Here is a 21,677-nt window from a genome sequence, read left to right on the forward strand (position 1 = left end):
GGTTAAACTATTCGAACAATTGTTTTATGTATTCTTTTTGAATGAGAATATTGGGCATGTGCTATTAATGAAGGTGATTCCTCATTTTGAAGAAAAAAGTCCATCTTCTATTGAAGTGGCCTTCCCTTATATACAAGGTTTCAGCCCGATGTTTCACAACAATTTTGTGGGATCGAATGATGTTACTTGCCAACCTAAGACATTGGCCTATGTAAGGGGTAGGTGGAGAAAAGACTCGGGCGCTGATCTTTCTTCCTAAAATGTATATCTTCGTCGACGGGTATTTGGACCCTATCCGAGCATTAATGGTTGAAAAAACTTGAGGGGGGAGATTAACCGTGTTTTAACTTGGGGATTAGTTTGATACTTAGTCATGCTCACTTTTGCCGTCAGTCATTGTATCAAGCCACACAGCATCACTCACCATGTACAATCCAGCAGTTGTCGATCACATCCTTACCTGCCTAAGCACAAGATCCATATTTCCTTTGTTGGGTAACACATGTGATATCATAAGAAACTGTCAATCTAATAATAGTTTAGCGAATCAGTGCCATGTTTTCCTTATTTTTATATCTATTTGAGTGTGAGGTTGTCACCCTGTCAATATTTTCATTGAAGCGCTTCTTATCTATTTAGGAAGGTAATCGTGTGATAACATTAAATGTTGAATGGGCTTTTGTAGCCTTTAGCTTTCGTGCTTCAACTTGCATGGACTTGCCCATTCTTGTCTTTCTACCTGCTAGGTCCTTTTTATGTGTCGGACCGGAATGGGTTTCCTTGATTTGTCAAGAGCTTGCCAAATTAGCCCATATTGTTGGGCTTCTTCCTTGTCAATTGGGAGGGGCATCCTTGGTCCCTTCATATTGGGTACGAACTCGATTCCTTTGTCTCCTTAAATTGACGTAGTTGTCTTTGGGCTCCCAAACTGGGCCACCTAACTTGCCCCTTGTTATGAGAAATCAAGGATCCGTTTTATCATTTGTCAAGTGACTACTCGCCCAGTGGTACATGTTTGTTTGCCCTGTTCCGGTTGTTTGCCATTTACTGTCGACTAGGGGTACATGGTTGTATACTGACCATTGCCCAATGCAGTCTAACCTATCTTGTGATACATGGTTCGTTTCTAATCTGGGGCACATAAGCAATTGCCCGGTGTGATTCAATCAGGTCAATTGATAAATATAATTTGGAGTTTATGGCCAATTACTCGATAAAGTTGGGTTACATAACAAGTTGCCCAATATAATTTGGGTTATATGACATGCAATTGTAATCTGGGGTGCATGACCGAATGCTAGTCAATTACTCAATCTAGCTAGAATGGGGCACGTGGCTGCATGCTTGATCAATTGACCGCTATAATTTTTTTTGGGGTACATGATCATACACTAATTAATTGCTTGATCAAAGTACAGTACCATATACTGATCAATTGTTTAGTCATTGTACATTTTTGGGGTATATGATCATGTACTGATCAATTGACCTATTGTCGTGAACTATCGCCGGTCTAGGCCCCCCGTGAACCCAATTCACGAGCTTCTAGTTACAATTTGACAGCTATGTTCATGGGTAATTGATGATTAATTGCACCTTAGTCAACTTCTCCGATTCAGTCCCTGTCTTTCATGGGACTACAACATTCAACGATTTTCTGGCTGTTCAACAATGTCCACATATATTGTGATTTGTTCAGCATTTACTGCGTAGCAATATCTTTTAATAATTCGCGTTATCGAGGGGTTGTTTTGATTTTTCCTTGGAGAAGATCGTATGCCATATATAGAAGGTTAACAGAGATCAGGCTAAATTTGACGTTAAGTGAGTTTTTGGCTGGGGAGATGACTGATCGAGGTGGTTGAATTAATGTAGCCTTCTAGATCTCATTTAATAGATTGGAATCCTGTGTATTAAATTGAAATAGGACAAAACACTAAAAACTAAATTTGATTTTTGCCTTGTTTTTAATACTTAATTAACATGTTTCTGCCCTAAGAAAAAAATTACAACTTGAATAATAAGAGAGAACGAAGTAAATTAAACTATATATATATAAAAGAACACCAAGTAACAATAAGAGATTGTATCTCCATACAATGAAATCCAGCAATAAAAGAAGTTGCTGACAGTACAGGTCAAGCAAACACTACTTCAACTAAAATAAATAAGGCTTAGATAAAATGTATAAAGTCCATAAGAAATTCAAACAGCAAAGTGATCCATTTATGCCATGCGTGCGGCAGACATAAATCAAGGGCTCTTGGTTGTGGGCGGTGGGGAGAGGAATGGGATGGAAGGAATTGTAGTTGGAATAGTTGCGAAGGAGGGAATGGTTGGAAGCGGTGGCAAGTTGAACTTTGGGATTGATGTTGGGATGGTGGGGAAGCTCAGAAATGGAGGCAGTGTCGGCCTAGGCAGCGATGGTTGAGTGGTCGGCAAAGTTGGTTGTGGCAACGTTGGTATTGAAGGCAAAGTTGGTTGCGTTGGCTGTGGCAACGTTGGCTTAGGGAAAGTTGGCACCATTGGCAAGGTTGGTGTGGAGGGCACAGTCGTTTGCAAAAGATGGCGAGCGGCTAAGCTGATGTCCATGCTGGAGAGGCTGAAGAAAATGAAGAAAGCTAAGATGAAGCACTTGCAAGAGGGCGCCATCACTGAACGAAATTCACGATGAGGTAGAAAGGCTAGCGGAGAAGTTCTCTTGGGTTTGGATGGTGGAAATGAAGGCTATCATCTTCGGGTTTATATAGGTAGATGGACGCCAAAGGGGCCGTCCGACGTCCACCATGCATGGTTGGTGATTGGTCCTGATCAGGTACATATTATGTTTAGGAAAAAATTGGAAGACCCTCGATGAGTTTTCCCGCCGTTAGGTCAACTCCTTACCCATCTTTCATTAAAAAATTATAGGATGAGAATCTCTTACAATTTGACAGAAATTTGAGATTTTTAATTTTTTTTGAAATCAAGCTATTTTTTATATTGAAATAACGGGAAAAATGCTACATATTAAAAATATAACATGTTAACAATGAAACAAAAAAAAAAAAAAAAAAAAAATCCAAAAAGGCTTTTTCTTCACTTTTGAAAAGACGCACAAAATCGAAAGACAGTTTTTTGCTCTAAACTTTTATACGACATAAAGTGTAAGAAAAAACCTTTTGAAATGATTTTTTTTTTTTTGGTTTCATTGTTAACATATCATATCTTTAATATGTAACATATTTTTATGTCATTTTGATGTAAAAAATGTTTTTATTTCAAAGAAATTAATTTGAGAATCTCAATTTTTTTTTGAAATTGTAGGAAATTCTGATACAAAATTATATGAAACGCTGACTAGTACTGTTGTAGGGGTTTCTTCATTGAGTTAATTAATTGAGTGCAAGTAATTGGTTATGGTTACCAAACATTTCTTATGATCTCTTTGTAGGTTACCAAACATTTCTTATGATCTCTTTGTATGGGGTTTCTTCATTGAGTTAATTAATCGAGTGCAAGTAATTGGTTTTGGTTACCAAACATTAATTTCTTATGATCTCTCTGTATGCATGTAGTTAATAATTCAATGGAGAAATTGCTCGGGACAACTTGGGTTAAAAAAAGGAGAAGGACACATTGTATTTAATACTTTAGCCTTTTCTTTTTTCTTTTTAAGATCACACAAATCGCTAGTGACATCTACATATGCTATCACTTCAAGAAGAATAATCAATTTGGAAGTCTCTAAAATTATTTTAGAAAGCTCAGTCTCACTTAGTTTTAAGAAATTAATGTAAAATTTAATATCCATAAATGCCTTTTGTTGAAACAGTTTTTGGTATGGTGTGAACACAGCTCGTCCTTCTAAGTTCTTGAAGCTTTTCCAAGAATCCTGCAAAACAATCAAAGTTAGGAGACCCTTATGGGGGTCTCACGCCAATGAAAAATTCAGTAGAATAAAGTAGAAAATAGCAGAATAGAAAATAACACAATCACACAAAATACAAAGATTTAAGTGGTTCGACTTAATAAGCCTACATCTACTGCCGAAGACAACCCAAAGAATATTCACTAACAAAAGGTGGAGTGCAAAGAGTAGTACAGAGAAAAATCACTCAAACTCAAAAGCTCAAATACACCTAAATCTCACTCTGACACACGAATAGAATTAATACACAAAAGAGAAAATCTTCTCTAATTCTCTAAGCCGTGAACGACACTACAAACTGTAAGAAACCAAGATGAGATCACAATAAAGTTACGTTCTCTCTTCGTTACAAAGTTACTGCCCCTACACACAAAGCTGCTAGCTAGCTTCCCTTTTTTTTTTTTCTTCTATTCCTTAAATATTGCCTCTCTTGCTCTTTTTTTATAAGTGACCGAAAGTGTCAAATCTTGTAAGTAAGTGAGTCGGTCAAAATACTTAACAATGAAATAAAATTTCAAAACTTAACTAAGAAGCAAACTTCATCGAGAAGTAAAATAATGAGAGACAAAATGTGTGGCTAAGAAAGCAATGGAGCTCACATTTGAGAAATGCAAGTCATAACACGACAATATGAATATTTTATTCTTCAATGTATTTTTAATAGAACACATAATTCATAAATTTTAAGCGCATATCAATTTAATACAATTTAATAAATTGTATAGGCAAGTAATACTGTCTGGCCATAGCCCATCTGATAGATTTTCTCTTTTACAAAACTCAAAAGCCCACAAAAGGCCACTGAGGTTGAAGTTTTCTAAGTTCCATAAATGTTGAGTGCATTTTGGGACCATTTTTCACTACAAGAATCTCAACTTTTTGAGAATTCAGTGGTCTTCACACAAATAAGAAAAGAATCTAATGATTGAAGCTCCAGTTTTAATTGCTAATAATTTAAAGAAAATTATATATATTAGCCGAGATAAAGAGTCTGCTTAATTCTCAAAAGTTCAGTTTGTCTTTATACTTGGGTATTGGTTTGTTTATAGGCTGAATGATAAGCACCCTTCCCGCTAGAGTTTCGTGTTCTTTGGCCTAGAGCGCCGTCAGAGTCTGACTAAGACTCGGAGTACTCCTCTATCCTTTGATCTTGTGATTCTTTCCTTATTGATCTCTAGGTGAGATCCTTAGCGGCAAATTCGAGATTTATCTTCAATCCCGAATTTTTCGGGGCTAAGTGCGATCCCACGAAATTCGGGTTGCGACTCCTTCCTTTATTGAGGCTGATGACTGAGTCTTCGGAACATGTTTGTCTCGAGCCTTGGCTGGCTGAGTTGACTTTGAGTCCCTGGTAGTCTGCATTCTCGAGACCCAATCAGAGCATATCTCCTGTCGCGTATTCTTAGAAATAGCTGTTTGGTGTCTATCTCCCAAAATAGGACTTTTCTAGGAGTCCTGTTGTTGATTCTTCTTGGACCGTACCATTATTGACCCGAAGGCTAGTTTGAGTGAGATTATTCCCAACGCCTTTTATAATATACCTAGTGTATATGGACAATACTTTATATGAGCTATTCATGAGGATTGTGGTGTTGCAATTTATAATTTGAGTCTTCCAAAATCCTATGACATGTAATCTAGGCTAGGGTTTGATAATCTTATGAATGAATAAACTGTTACTTGTGAATATATTTACAAAGGATGTCAATATATATCAAAAGTCCATGACGATTGTTTTAGCTTTGAAGACAAGTAATTAAGTTTTGAAAATTACTTCCCCATGGCAAGGATAATTAATTCTTTAGTATCTTATTTGAGATGTAAATATGACGATTATTTTAGCTTTGAAGACAAGTAATTCAGTTTTGAAAATCACTTCCCCATGGTAAGGATAATTAATTCTTTAGTATCTTATTTGAGATGAAAATTAACTATTGTACTAAATTATTCATCTATAAGTAAAGCTAGAAATCATATTTTTATTTAAAATTATTCCGCAATGATTTCACGACAATTCCAACAATTTCTTGAATAGTATTTTTTTTTTTTTTTTTTTTTTTTTTTTTTTTTTAAGGAAAGAAATCTAAAAATTAGTTAAGACTAACTGTATGACACGACATTGTGCGATAAAAATGCGATGATTTATAACAATACCTTACTCATTTTATTTATTGAAATAAAATAAAGTTATATAGTAAATTTTTTTATTTGTTGAAATAGAATAAAATTATATATTACATTTTTATAGCATAATGATGACGTGGCGTCTTTAACTAATTCTTGAATTTTGTATTAACCATAACTCATACAAAGTTGGTTGGTGTGGTTGATAAAAATGTGGTTGGAATGAGATTAGCGTGTTTCCGCCTAGTGGACTGTAGACCTCACTTCCCTTGCCTTTGCCCTCCCTTCCCGCCCACTCCGATCTCTGAGAATGGCGAGGTCAGCGCTGGCGGTGCTGGCCTTCCTCCTGTGTCTTTTCCCCTCCCAGATCCCCGCACAGTTAGCCGTTGGCCTCACCGGCAATACCAGTCTCCGCCTCCAACCGCCAAACGATACTTTGTGCGCGCACCGCATTCGGCCCGCTGGATACCATTGCTCCGAGCACACGGTACTCTCTCTCTCTCTCGTCAATTTGTATTTTAATTGAAAAGTAGAGTGGAATTCTTTGTTTCAGTCACTGTTCGTATGGTTTGTGAGAAACTGGAGGAAAATGAAAGAAAGGGGAAGCTCAGAGCTATTGATTCTCTTTACTGGAAAAAAAAAAAAGAAAAAGAAGAAGAAGAATTAACTCAAGTAGGACTTTCTGAGTTAAATTGATCTTTTGGATTTTGGAATCTTGTTTGGTAATTGTTGCTTTTCTTTTCCTCAATTTTCTTGGGAGTCAAATAGCCTTACCATCCCCCATTACGTGGTAAAATTTGTTAGCAATTCAAAAGTTGTACTTGAAATTTGTGGTGGAAGTGTGGAATAGGTGTTGGGATTTTACTTGCTTTGGTTTCTTTGAGTTTTCTAGTGACCTAGTCTTGTTTTGATTATTCAAATCGTTTTTAGCTTACACTTAAATTTGAAGATTTCTTGTATTCTTAGGTTCAAACGAAGGATGGTTATTTATTGGCCCTTCAGCGCGTGTCGTCTTGTACTGGGGATATAAAAGAACAGCGGGGTCCTCCGGTTCTGCTTCAGCATGGGCTTTTCATGGTGAGCTTGCTCAATCTTTTTTGTTACATCTATATCCTAATTGGCCCAAGATTTGAAAAAAAAAAAAAAACATATTGAAAATTTTGAAATGGCTTCATGGGTATAAAAATTGGATGAAGTTAGAATTGATATTGTTATGCAAGTTGGAGTGCTTGATTCAGTTCAAAACAAATATTTCATTCTCGCTATTACTTACTTAATATAGCTTACTAGGTCTCAAAAATGGAACTTCGTTTGAAATTTACTGGTGGTCATGAATCTATCTTTCTTTGCTCGGTCATCACTACTGGTGTTGTTTCTTTAAAGTTTATGTTCTGATTTTTTTTTTTTTTTGATAAGTAAAGTTTATGTTCTGATTATTTGAAGTTATTTAAAAGGGTTCTTCTGGTGTTGAAGCAACAATTCTTCAGAAAAAATGGTCCCGGCATTATATCTTGAGGCCTATAATGCTTCTCTTGAGGCAGTGTTCTCTTACTGTATGTGTGTTATCAAATTCAAATGTCTTTATTGCCATAAGTTTTTTACATTTACCACTTGTTACAACCATGAATCTGGACACTATTTAGTATTTTTAGATGAAAATCAACTGTATTTCATTGGGAAAGATTAAATTGTCCTACAGTTGATGATTGCAACAATTCTATACGGTAAGTTTGGAAAATGTGCCTTAATGGCTTGATAAAATGGTTCTTCCTTTAAGTTTTCAACGATGGGATTATGTACTTAAAAATCCATTGAGTTAAACTTGTTAACTGGCTTTACTACTTGTTAATTGGCTTTACTTGATCTCATTGTTTCCTAAATTTCAAATACAAACAGGCAGGTGATGTGTGGTTTCTGGATTCTTCAGAGCAATCATTGGGCTTCATCCTTGCAGATAATGGTTTTGATGTTTGGGTAGGAAATGTGCGTGGAACACGTTGGAGTTATGGGCATATATCTCTATCAGAGAAAGATAAGGTTACATAGCACATCTCTGTTATATTGTTAAGTTCTTTTCCAAGTTACTTGTGGTAGGTTGTGCTCCTAGTGGGGTGCCTGTAGATTGCATATGAAAAGTCTGGTTCTTCTGCTGATTAAGTCCTTGCATTTTGTGAATAAAATAGGTAGGAGCACAATATGAAACATTATGGAGCTACGAAGTATGATAACTGTGTGTAAATATTATGAATAATTTATGGAGAAATTGAAAAAGGTTGGGACGCCATTATTCCTGCATCACTCTGGCAGGGTTGAGCTTTGAATTATTAACCTGGAGAGAGGGAAAGGATGAAGGGGATCAAAAAAGGAATACAAATTGATACTCAACTTTGCAGTGAGATTATCAGTATCAATTTATCTTGAAAAGCTATTTGCTATATTAGGTTTTCTTAAGTCCTTTTTCTCAAGATTCTAATATGTTCATGCTGATTTATATCTGCACATAAGCTTGTCTTCGAATTGACTAGTATCCTGAGACTGTATTTATGTTGCATGACAGTTTAATGAGGAATGTACTTACAGTTTCTAAAATCATGTTCTGCTTCTGTAATGTGAATATGCTAAGCTTATGTTTTTCTTGCAGGATTTTTGGGATTGGAGTTGGCAGGAACTGGCTCTGTATGATCTTACAGATATGATATCCTGCATAAATTCGATAACTAACACCAAAATTTTTGTTGTTGGACACTCACAGGTCTTGCACCTCTTCTTTTACCTTATACTCCTCTTGCCTTTTGGCTGCTTGGTTTCCTACAAACTTAATTTATTTTCATTCTTCTCAGGGTACAATCATGTCTTTGGCTGCTTTCACTCAGCCAGATATAGTGGAAATGGTTGAAGCTGCTGCTCTTCTGTCTCCAATATCATACTTGGAGCATATCACTGCCCCGTTTGTACTTAGAATGGTTAATATGCATCTTGATCAGGTATTCATTATCTGCTTCATTGAATGACATTGTAGAAATGGTTTCTGGTGTTAAAAATGATTGTAGATGTATTTGTTTTGGACAGATGATTCTTGCCATGGGCATTCATCAACTGAACTTAAGAAGGTTGTAAACTACTTCTATCCTATTCTTTTTCTTCCTCTTTTGCTTAAAATTAAGGCTTTACTATTCAAATTTTTTGTGCTGTACATAATCTTCAGTGATTGGGGAGTCAACCTCTTGGATTCCATATGTGATGGCCATGTAGACTGCAATGACTTGCTAACTTCCATAACAGGTTCTTCTATTCTCTCTCTCTTCATGCATGTATACGTGTGCATATGCTTGTTAGGACATGGGCATCTGACTTTGTGTGTGCAATCTGCATATGGTTCTATGCACCATGCACACATTCAGTTTGACATGTTTGATGGAAATATTTTTCTCCGATCTATTCTTCAAGCAATAGTGCTGCATAATGTGCTCAGCTCCCAACATTCCTTTTACATTGAAATATCTATGTTGCTGGCTTTGGTCATGCAAGTCAACCAGCAGTGCATTTTTCAACCTAATAGTTTCTTCAATATGACTTGAATTCATTGATGAAAATATATTTTGAAATTTGATTACATTTGTTTTACTTTAGCATCCTGTTTCTATATTGATGTGGCCCCTAGATAGAGCTTAATGGCAACAAAATGTTCTGTGAAGCACACTCCAGTTGTTTGGAATAAAGGCTTTGTCAAATTCCCATTTTTCAAAACTTGTAATGTTCGCTTAACTTTTAAAGCTGAGTCCCATCCCAAGCAGACTAATTTGGGACAAGTAGATATAAAAATTTGAGAATTGGGGGTAGTTAGGGTAAAAAAGCTGATATATTCTATCTGGGAAAGAATAGGGGAGGGGGGAAGGGGTATGCTGGATGTCTGACTAGGTTTAATAAAATCTTTAGTAGTGTACTATTTTTAGATTAATATTGAATCTGATATTTGTATTTTACATGGTTGTTCCTCTAACTGGAATTTTCTATGCTTTGAAATGTGACACATGATGATCATGTTGGCTCATGAGTTGAGCCAATTTGATCTGAATAAAAAACTTCAGGCATCTCTAGTTAGAAGTATTTTCTTCTGGGTGATGTTATTTTGTATTCTAGTCTGGCATTTTTTTTGTTTTTTCTTTTTCTCCCTTTTTTGGATGTAAAGATCCAGTTAGGGTATGAAATATTTAGAACTGTGGGGAGGGAATTGTTCTGTCTCTTGATTTAGTGGTTGTTCTTGTGAGTTTGTTCTGCAATCTTGTGGGACAAAAGGCATATTCTGTGTGTCATCAGATTGATGATTGCAACCCCATCCGATCACTTTTCCTTGTTATGCTGGTTTCTTTCTCAGGACTTCTAGAGATTGAGTATTTGCAGAGTATTCACTTGTTTGGATCATTTGGTTGGTACAATTGTTAGACTAGCTGCATATATTGGATTTGAATTGATGGGATCCTTGATCAATATTCCACTCTCTGTACCTTTCACCTAATTCAGCAATGTTTATTGAAAGCAATTTATCAAAGCAAATAATAATGGCACATTATTCCATCAGTTAGACTTTTCTTTCTTATGGATTCTCTATTCCTAATATTTGTAGTATGGAAAGTACCGGAAAGAGTGAATAGGAAATGAGATCTCCCTACCGATCCTTGATAAATTTATGGAGAAACATCTGCATATCAAACTGCTTATTTTGGTAGGTCTATTTGTAAGGGGGAAAAGTTGTCCAAACCCTTGTTACTGTAGTTAGGTTTAAGTCAGTGTAATTTGAATGCTCCATACTAGTTTTGCATTCCTTCCGCAGAGCAAATGCGGTGGCTTTATCTGGAACATTTCCTGGTCAATTGTAATTGTTCAGATCATGGTAACAGTGGAGCCACAAGCAATTAAAATATATGAAAAAATATAAAAAAAGACCCTTGAACTAACAACCAATTTATTTATTTATTTTTTTATGGATAACTAACAACCATTTTTGAAATAGTCTCATAGAGTGACAAGTGTGCTAAATTGATACATCAAACTACCAAGGTGTGCCAAAAAAGCCCTTTTTTTATTTTTATTTTATTTTATTTTATTTATATTTCTATAATACCCTTATTCTCTTATAAACTAAGATAAAAAAAAAAAAACTAAAACAAAACTAAGCTAAACTATTTTTTTAAACAAACAAAAAAGAAAAAAAAACGATAAATGCAAAATTAGTCCATGTGGTTTGCTTAAATTACAAACTGCTCACTGCGGAATAAAAAATAATTCAGAGGTCTTTAGGGTAGGCCAAAATAATAATTTAGTCATTGCAGTCAAATTCCGTCAAATCATTTGGCGGATTCCGTTAATGTCAACGTTAGCACTAATAAAATAATGACATGTGCCAATTATAGACTGATTTTGCATTTATAAAAAGAAAATAGATAGCTTTTTTTTTTTTTTAAAAAAAATAAAATTATTGAGTTTAGTTTTTTTTTTTAAGAGAATAAGGGTATTATAAGAATATAATAAAAAAGTGCATTTTTAACACCTTGGTAGTTTGATGTATCACTTTTACACATCTGTCATTTTATGGGGCTATTTTAAAAACCGCTGTTAGTTCATGGGGCTTTTTAATATTTTTCCTAAATATACTTTCTGCAGATTCAAAGACTGATGCTAGTGGTAGTTGAAGGATCACTAAACATATTGTTGGGTCCCAAAATTAACTGAGGTAAACAAATTTTTATCCAATAGTAAAAGAGAAAAAAGTTGCCTTCTGAAGAGTGTCAAAGTGCCATCTGATTGAAGTATTTGTCGCATGTCAGATGAATCACAAAAAGCATATAGCCAACCTGTTTCAACACTGACAGCCCTATGAAAATAGGGTTAAATATACTTGAGCCCTATCAATTAACAACCATTTTTTATAAAGCCTCACGAACTGACAGGTGTAACACTTAGACCCATCAAACTACCAATTTGTTGCATTTAAGACACTCCATTAGAGGTTGCCGTATATTTGGATAGAAAATTGGTCACATGAGCACTTTTCTATCAACCTTCTTATAATACTGTTCATTTTTTGGAAACCAAAATAATAATAAAAAACGAAATTAAAAAAAAAAAAAAACATAAAACGCAGAGGGTGGAGCCACCCAAATTTTTTTAAGGTGGGGCTAGCTCGCACCACGAGGGTATTTTCGGAAAACTTTGGTCAAATATGACTTTTCCATCTAAACAAATGGTCAATACTAACGGAGGGGCTTAATTGCAACAAAATGGTGGTTTGATGTACCTAAGTGTCACACCTGTCATTGCTGGGGTTTTATAAAAAATGACTGTTAGCAGAATGGGTTAAAGTATATTTAACCCCTGAAAATAATATGTTCACTTGTTTTCCCTTAATTTTGATAGTATTTAATATGTCATTATATATTCTAATTTCCTGGTGCTGCATTATGGTAGTTTAAATCTTCCAGAACTATTTCCTGGATTCGTTGTTACCTGATGCAACTGATGCTCCAATGTCAAATGTTAGCGCTTTTTTGTTATTACTATTTCCTGGAAGGAAGGCCAAATAGTTTTTATTTATTTATTTATTTTTTAATCAAGTTTCATATGTAGTTAATATATTAAAGCTACAATATAGTAACTTATGCAAACCGAAAGTTGGAAGGCACTCTTGCGCTATATTAAAATGCTTGATATTTAGGTGTGTTTATTAACTTCTTATGAAGTTGTTTCAATACTATTGCAGGGAAGAATTGTTGCTTCAATAACTCGCGGGTGGATTTCTATCTTGAATATGAACCTCACCCGTCATCTTCAAAGAACTTGCGTCATCTATTCCAAAGTATGCTCCAGATGTTTTCTTTTAGCAGCCTTCTTTATTAGTCAATTTTTATAACCTTATTGATACTCTGAATTCCAGTAGTCTTCATGCATTACGTTTTAATTTTTAGAAGCTTGTTTTACACTTACTAGTTGCAAATATGTTGAGGCTGATGTATTAGAATGCTTCAAGGATTTTTTTTTTTTTTTTTTATATATATATATATATATATATATATAATGTCATGGCGTTGCTATTTAGACTGCTATAATTAATACTTTAATTTAGATGTTAAGGACCACATCGATTTAGCAATACTCCAGAAGAAGTCTGAAGACTATGAATGGCCATGTTTGGTAGGTTTAGAAAGGCTCTCTACAATATGTGAATTAACTTCTTAACGGAGATTTTATATCTCCAGATGAAGTCTGAAGATTTTATATCTCTCCCTTCAAATTTCCCATACTAAAAAAAGGGGGACGACATTCTAAATGTGAAGGCTCCCATGCTTTCCAAACCAACCTTTCCACCAAAAGAACACATCAATCACCTTCTTGGACATCATCCATTGCACTCCAAAGAGAAGACAAATGAGCACAGTTGGCTCACTACTACATAATGAATTAATAGCCCATAATTTCGCCATTAGCTACACTTGTACATACAACACCAATCCATTAGAATAATATATCTCGCAACAAGATTATCTATTGTTAGAATCTTCTCAAAGCTGTTGTCTATTACAATAACTCGTTATGTTTTGCAGTGATTCGGAAGGGTACTTTTTCCAAGTATGATTATGGACTATTCAAAAACCTAAAGCTATATGGTCAGTCAAAACCCCCTGTATTTGATCTTGGCCGCATACCCAAGTCATTGCCACTATGGATGGCTTACGGAGGCAATGATGATTTAGCTGATCTGATGGATCTGCAGCGCACTCTCAAGGAATTGCAGTCCAAACCAGAGTTACTTTATCTCGAGAACTATGGTCATGTAGATTTCATGTTGAGTGTAAATGCAAAGAAAGATCTTTATGATAATATTATTCTGTTTTTAAGGTCATGGGGAAGGCCTAGTAGTTTCTGAAATGATTGCTTGCAATATGTAAATTGTATGGTCCGTGGAGGTACTTTCCTTCTTTTTTTAATATATATATATATATATATATTTTAAATTATTGGTGATGCATGTATGTATTTGACTAACTATATTGTGCATATATTGTAAAGGTCATGCTTAGAAAAAAAAATAAAATAAAATAAAATTGTAAAGGTCATGATATTCCCCTTCTCTGTCTAAAGGTGATATTATGAGCCAAAATTAAAGTGGTATTAGTTTTTATTACTTTTCTGTATTTTATAAATTAGTTCTTTTGATTGGTATATACAACTCAATCACCTTTACGGAGTTGAACTAGTGACTCCACCCTCTATGCCTTGTTAATGGTGGAAGGATATGCCATTTTAGTCCAAGGATGATTGTCCAGTATTTTATTACATTTAATCTGAATTTTCTGTTTGGCTTGAAGAAAGGCAGGAGAAGAAAGGTATCTTTAATTTTTGAAACAATGTGAAGTTGGAATGGTCACTGTAAGCTTCCGTATCCTTACCTACGACTTCTTAATCTTTTTATTTGTGCAGAAACGACAATGATGACTGTCTCTTAAATTGATAAATGCCTTAAACCATTTTTGCAGGAAAGGAGGATGAAGCAAGTAATTTTTGACTGGTGTGATTACCTCGCTTGAAGAACTTGTGGAGACTGCATTGCAAAGGAGCCACCTGGATAGCTCCGTTTGCATAAAGGAAATTGGAACTTCATCAGAGGATAAATGAGTGTTCTTAAATGTGTCTCCAAATGCATCAGGCTACTCATCAAAGATGCCAGGTTCCACCTAGGTCTGTTGCTGCTAGATAGTTTCAGTTTTTCATATCTAGTGATGTGTTTCTGAGGCAACTCTACCAAACAAATGATTCCTTAAATCATACGCAAGACTTATTCATAATATCCTATTTAAACATGCATGAGTATCTTTTAACGTGCTTTTATTTAGCTTTGACAAGCTGATCAAGTGATCTCCTGAGAAAGCCAATCTCACCTACTTTAGATGAATTAAAGTAAAGCTATTTTAGAAGTCGGGAGAAATTGGAAAACAACTTACCATTTTTTTATTACAATACATGTTACACCCACTCTAATTTCCCTTTGTGGACAAATAGGCTACTGGAAAGTACAAATAATTAGTTGCCCATCGTAAGTCATTATTCCCAGAACACTAGCTGTAACTTTATTCATATGCTTACAAAAACAAATCTTTTGCATATCTCCTTAACACTCCAAAATCCAAACAAGACCTATGCTGTATCCATGAACCATGTTGGATTGATATTGGTCTCCTGTTATTGAGTGGTAGACGTGGAAGTCACAGCAGCACATCTCTTCCTAATCTCATCCACTAATGCTTTAACATTCTGGTCGGATGAGCCACCTTCTGCCACCGCCTCCTTTGCTGCCCTCTTCCATTTCAATGCATTATGCTTCATCTCCACTGCCTTAGGGCCCACCATTGCGTCCAGCATGCACTTCTCAACCTCATCTCTCAAGATCAATCTGTTTTCAGCCAGGCCGCGGGATAATCTCAACCCCACTCCAAACACATCCACCAAGAACTTTGCATTAGTAACCTGATCACCCCAATGTGGAAATGCCACTACCGGCACTCCTAAGGTGAGGGCTTCCATAGAGGAGTTCCAGCCACAGTGGGTTATGAAACATGCAACTGAAGGGTGAGCCAATACCTGTTCTTGTGGACTCCATTGTATCACCTTGCCTCTATTCCCAACTTTTTCCATGAAACCATCGGGTAGAACATGCAACTTGAAAGGGGCATCTTTTTGAGGTGGTTTCATTACCCACAAAAAGGAGGTCCCAGAATTGAAGAGCCCGTAAGCAAGCTCATCCGCTTGTGCTTGTCCTATGTTGGCAGAACTGCCAAAGGAGATGTATACTACCGATGCTGGGGGCTTTGAGTTGAGCCACTCAATGCAATCATCAGCTTTCAAGAAGTCGCCGCGGATACTTGTGGTTGGTGCTTTTGGGTTTATGAATAAGGGGCCGACAGGTTTGATCATGCAGAGCTTTGACATGTAATTGATGATCTCGGGCTCGAGCTGTTGGAACGTGTCCATCAATATGAAGAATGGTTTCGATAAGTTCTTGAACTGGCCTAGGATGAGCCTCCCTAAAACCTGAAATGGACTAGAAGGGTGCAAGAAGTCAGGGACTTCATCATATTTTAAAAGAGGCATGCAGGGCAGTTGAACATCAATCTTGGGCTCGGTTTCAGATGGGAAAGACGCTAGGTTATGGTAATAGTGATAATAAGCCGAAAAGACTGCACATGACTGAACCCAGAGGATGGCATTAGGGATGCCAAGTTCGGTGGCAACATCACAAACCCATGGGTCAAAGGGGTTGTTTATAAGACATGAAACTGGACGATCCTCATGGGCATGTTTCTTGATTATTTGATGAAGTGCATCCTTTCCAGCAAGCTCAAGCTGAGGCAAGTACTCATCTAGGTCTTTTCGTCTAGGATCGTCCTCTTCCCAACCATCATCAAAAAAATCAAACCTTATAAAACCATCTCCCACCGGAGTCGCTTGGTCAGTGATGTCATTGGCTTTTCGCATATCTTTTCCAATGGTTTCGGTTGTAGAGAAAGTGACAAGCATACCCTTGGCAGCGAGTCTCTTGCCTAGTCTGAGCAAGGGGTTAATGTTCCCTTGGGCTGGGAAGGACACCAGAAGCACATGAGTGGGAGCTGCAGTCGCCATTGTGTATCTTAGTGTGGCTGAATTACAGGAAAGCAACTGCAAGGAAAGGAATACCCTTTATCACCTGCGTCTTGGCACAATGCTCATTTTTCTTAGCAAACCAACCCATTGGCATATATTGTTTGGTGCCTTCATATCGTCGCGTGTCCTTCTTCAAACCACAAATGGTTTGTTCCTTTTCTACAAAAAGTATTGGCATGCATGTCTCTGGATACCATAAAAGGACTACACGTTTTGTGACCATTATTGGGTATAGATATTGGATCATTGATCTTTTATGGCCTACATGAGCATGACAATTATTAGGACTCGATGGATCACCTAATTGCTCACGACCCCCCCCACAATTCTTGCTTTCCTCATAGTGCTAACTAATCCCATCTGATTTCTGGCTAAACTCGTCTTCTTTTTGTTTCCCCCAACATAATGGGGCACAATTAGTGAAGCGGATCGAAATAAGAAACAGCAAGTAGGGACCATTTATATAGTCACGATGATTTGATCTTTCTCACAAGCACATGCCAGGCCGAAGGCCTCATGGATTGGAGGTTCTTAGCTCCTATCACAAGAGTGCTGGACAATTAAAGAGTCTTTCCCAACTACTGGGACTTCAGCCATAGAAATCTTAGAGCTTGCTGAATTCCTCCCATTACTGACCTAGTTAAAAGTATCTTGGCTGAATGAATGCCTGTCGACACTTTGTGTTGACAACTTTCTGTTTTTCGAGCTTCACGTAGGGTTCTTTTGATTCTGCAGCAACGTCTGTTTCTAGACATTTTGCGTAACTTGGCATTTTATTAAGCATTATGCATTTGGGTGGCATTTTCATTAACTGTTATTTAAGATGGCTACTTCCATGAAAATTGCTGAATTCCTCCAATTAGTGACCTAGTTAAAGATGAGTGGGTATTTTTTTTTTTTTTTTTTTTTTGGTGATGTAACATAAAAGTGAAAATAGCTCTTAGTGTTTTATATTTTGATAATAGAATACAAAATATGAGAATCTTTTTTTTTTTTAAATACACGAACCCAATGTTTCTGAGTGGGGGGAGAGGGGGCCTCCAGCTCACAACTATCCTATTTCTTGTCAAAAGCATTTTCTCGAGAACCACGTTTCCTTCCCCACCACTTCATCATTTTCCCAATCAAACTCCTTAATCTAAGGCCATCTCCAGTAGTTGGAGTTAAAATAGCTACTCAAAAAGTATCAATCTCTACTTTAATTACTGTTTTTCCTATATTCTCTCCAACAGATTTACTATTTAACTTTCTACTTACATTTAAATATTATTTTCTATTCTTTTTTTATTATATATTTTTTTATTTTTTTATTCTTCTCATTTTCCCTTTCCGATCTCTCTTTCTTGTTCTTCCTTTCTCTTTTCGTCTGAATTCTGAAACACATTGAGAGAGAGATCGAGGGATTTAGGGAGAGACCCATGAGAGGAGAGCCGGAGATGGAGAGACCCGAGAGGCCAAGACTGATCTGAGAGAGAACCGCTGAACTCAACGAACCCAGACGAAACCCATCAACCCGATCCTCCATAAGTCGAGCTCCGGTGGCCTGAGATGAGTTCCGGTTGAGCTAGGCGCAGATCCGGCAGAGTCAGAGGTGATTTCCGGGAGAGAACCCCTGAACTCGACGAACCCAGACGAAACCCATCAACCCGATCCTTCATGAATCGAGCTCCGGTGGTCTAAGACGAGTTCCGGTTGAGCTAGGCTCGGATCTGGCCGAGTCAGAAGTGATTTTCGGCGACTGGTAAATAGGTTGATGATTTTTAGTTGAACCCATCTGATTTTGAAGCTTGAATGTGTCTCCCCTGTTTCGGTTATATGTATCACGGCTAAAACTATATTTATGGTTGATTTTGATGATTTTGGTTGGTTGTTCATGGTCGATTTTGGTTGGTTGCTCCTGATTTTGTTGGTTGTTCATGGCTGGCAGAGAAGGACGGAGAGGGAAAGAGAAAAAAAATATTAATAAAAAAAGTGTAAACAGATGAATAGTGAATAGTGAATAGTCAGTGTTAGCTATTCACTGTTCACTGTTAAGGAAAAAAGTTTAAAGAAACTATTCTGCTGGATTGAAAAAAATAGCAAAAAAAGTCAAATTTAACCATTCTGGTTAAAATAGCACATCTGTTGGAGATGCTCTAAAGACAGATGGATTTGCCATAGTTGCTGCAGCTCACTTCAATCCCAGTCAAAGGTGGACGTACGGATTAGCTTTTCCTGCGATTTCTTCATCGGGTTCGGTTTTTGGATGGTATTAAGAAATATACATGGGATGGGAAATTTGATTAGACAAAAAGAAAGCAAGATTTGAAGGATTGAAACTTTTCCAATCCCATCTCCGGGCCGGCGGGCCCCCTCCCCTCCAAATTCTGGCTAATTGAAATTCTGAATTTATATATATATATATATATATTTCATTTGAAAAAGAGAAATGCCACATTTTGATCCCAAATTTTTCTTTAAAAGTGGGTCCTTAAGTGAATGATGTATCATCATCCCATGATATGGTAACACATTTTCCAAAACAATAGATCTCATGGGATAATGACACATCATTTGGGAACAAACCTTTTAATTTTAATTTTTTTTTTGTGGAAAATGTAGCATTTCTTAAACTAGAAATCATATTTTTATTCAACTTTTCTGATGTGACACTGTCAAACAACCATTGAATCATGATCTTTTCATTTAACTCGTTTTCTCCCAATTTCTTGCTATTCCCTCTCATGTAGCTGACCAATTTTATTTTATTTTATTATTATTATTTTTTTTTTCAGCTTGATGTACTATGAAAACGGTTGTGTTGAAAAAGAAATGCTACACATTCTTACTTCCTCGCGTGGCAATGAAAATTATCATTAGATAAAAAATTCAATAGTAGGCAATGAAAATCATCATTGGATAAAAACTTTAATGGTAATTCATTTAAAATTTAATAGTGATTTTTACAGTCACGTCAAAAAGTATAAAAATGAGAGTGTTTGTAGTATTCATCGTGTCGAAAAGTTCATCCCTACGGGATGAAGCTAGCCTCACTGTTAAAAAAAATAGACAATCCAAGGCGGAGGGAAAGGGGGTCGAGAGGGGTCAAATCCTCAACTCCAAATTTTTTTCTAACCCATTAGATTGAATTCATCCGGATGCCCTAGTTGCTCACCATTGTCTACTCGTTTAAATAACACAAAACGACCCGTTTGAATAAAGATGAGAGTGAGACCAACCAGATATATATTTATATATATATTTTATGTACAACCTTCAATTGTTTGCTTTGTTGGTGTTCTATACATCACAACTTTGATTCTCATTTCACAAGTACATGTGATTGTGAGTCTAACAATTCTTTCTTAAAGCATTTGCAGCCATAAGATCTAAAATATTTAATTAAATTTTTATTTTCTTTTATATATATATATATATATATATTATTTTCTTGCCAATATGACCTTTTGGAGAGGGAAAGAGAAGAGATAATATATTAAAGAAATGATCTACTATGCTGTAATGAACAACAATCTTTTGCTATTCATTATTTACTGTATCACCAAATGTATTTTAGCTGGCCTTTAGCTAATTTGTTTAAGGTGAAAAATAGATAATATTAACTTAATTTAGCTAACATGTGTATTTTACCTAAACTGCTGAAGATGCTGTAAAATAAATTATCGTTAGGCACTTAGGCTTGAGCTAATATTAGCTACATGCACTCGGTGTTTTAGACAGCTAGGACAACTAAATAAATTATCGTTAGGTGTGATAAAATAATTTTGAATTTATATTTATATATTTTAAATAATAATTAAATTTTGTTGATCGGTTTATTTATTTATTTAATTATATTCTTTAATAGTTTGAATTATTTTTATTCAACTTTATTTTTTAATCTTGATTCAGTTGAACTAAAATTATGCTCCATGCACCACTTGGACAATCTCAATGCAGGCGGCTTGGCTAAACAAAGCTTGCTTAGTGCATATGCGTCGGTAGATTTAATTTCGTAATATGAACACAATATTTACATTAAAGCGACTCGGCTGTGGGTCATCCAATCAGTGGTGTACCATTAATCTTAATGGCGACGAAAGAAAGATGAAGGCAAGAAAAGATTGATTCAAAAAGAATAAAAATGAGAGTGTTTGTAGTATTCATCGTGTTGAAGAGTTCATCCTTATGGGATGGAGTTGGCCTCACTGTTAAAAAGGCTGAACAATCTAGGGCGGAGGGAAAGGAGGTCGAGAGGGGTCAGATCCTCAACTCCAAAAATTCTCCTCATCCATTAGATCGAATTCATCTGGATGCCCTAGTTGCTCACTCTCGTCTACTCATTTAAATAACACAAAATGGTCCGTTTAAATAAAGATGAGAGTGAGACCAATCAAATATATATATATATATATATATATATATATATATAATTTTTAATTCATTTTTTATGTACAACCTTCAATTGTTTGCTTTGTTGCTGTTCTATATATACATCACAACTTTGATTCTCATTTCACAAGTACTTGTGATTGTGAGTCTATAACTATTCTTTCTCCAAGCATTTGCAGCCATAAGATCTAAAATATCTAATTAAATTTTTATTTTCTTATATATATATATTTATTATGTTTTGGCCAATATGACCTTTTGGAGAGGGAAAGAGAAGAGATAATATATTAAAGAAATGATCTACTATGCTATAATGAACAACAATCTTTTGCTATTCATTATTCACTGTATCACCAAATGTAGTTTAGCTAGCCCTTAACTAATCTGTTTGAGATGAAAAAATAGGCAATATTAACTAAATTTAGCTAATAAGGGAATTTTGCCTAATCTGTTGAAGATGCTGTAAAAGAAATTATTGTTAGGCTTGACCTAATATTAGCTGCACTTGGTGTTTTAGACGGCTAGGACAACTAAATAAATTATCGCTAGGTGTGATAAAATAAATTTGTATTTAATAGAA

General features: G+C 35.8%; 3 protein-coding genes and 1 long non-coding RNA gene across 4 annotated transcripts; 3 read left to right on the forward strand and 1 right to left on the reverse strand.

Moving 5' to 3' along the window:
- The first annotated feature begins 2,233 nt into the window (after positions 1–2,233).
- On the forward strand, positions 2,234–2,674 carry LOC133881278 (uncharacterized). Its single transcript, XM_062320206.1, has 2 exons — positions 2,234–2,426; positions 2,511–2,674. The coding sequence occupies exons 1-2, from the start codon at positions 2,234–2,236 to the stop codon at positions 2,672–2,674; spliced, it is 357 nt and encodes a 118-aa protein (XP_062176190.1).
- A 3,581-nt stretch (positions 2,675–6,255) lies between these two features.
- LOC133882845 (triacylglycerol lipase 1) lies at positions 6,256–14,046 on the forward strand. The gene is made up of 9 exons (XM_062322064.1): positions 6,256–6,521; positions 7,001–7,111; positions 7,931–8,071; positions 8,676–8,786; positions 8,875–9,018; positions 9,104–9,144; positions 9,240–9,316; positions 12,792–12,887; positions 13,633–14,046. Exons 1-9 carry the CDS (start codon positions 6,345–6,347, stop codon positions 13,953–13,955), a joined length of 1,221 nt encoding a protein of 406 aa, XP_062178048.1. The 5' UTR covers positions 6,256–6,344; the 3' UTR covers positions 13,956–14,046.
- Positions 14,047–14,097: 51 nt separating this feature from the next.
- LOC133882463 (uncharacterized) lies at positions 14,098–14,901 on the forward strand. Its single transcript, XR_009902671.1, has 2 exons — positions 14,098–14,458; positions 14,566–14,901. It is a non-coding gene; the product is annotated as an uncharacterized LOC133882463 (long non-coding RNA).
- Positions 14,902–15,241: 340 nt separating this feature from the next.
- Positions 15,242–16,799, reverse strand: LOC133882462 (gallate 1-beta-glucosyltransferase-like). Its single transcript, XM_062321647.1, has one exon. The coding sequence runs from the start codon at positions 16,703–16,705 to the stop codon at positions 15,269–15,271; it is 1,437 nt and encodes a 478-aa protein (XP_062177631.1). The 5' UTR covers positions 16,706–16,799; the 3' UTR covers positions 15,242–15,268.
- Positions 16,800–21,677: the final 4,878 nt, after the last annotated feature.

This window comes from Alnus glutinosa, chromosome 11, assembly GCF_958979055.1.
Source record: "Alnus glutinosa chromosome 11, dhAlnGlut1.1, whole genome shotgun sequence".
In the NCBI taxonomy this organism is placed as follows: Eukaryota; Viridiplantae; Streptophyta; class Magnoliopsida; order Fagales; family Betulaceae; genus Alnus; species Alnus glutinosa.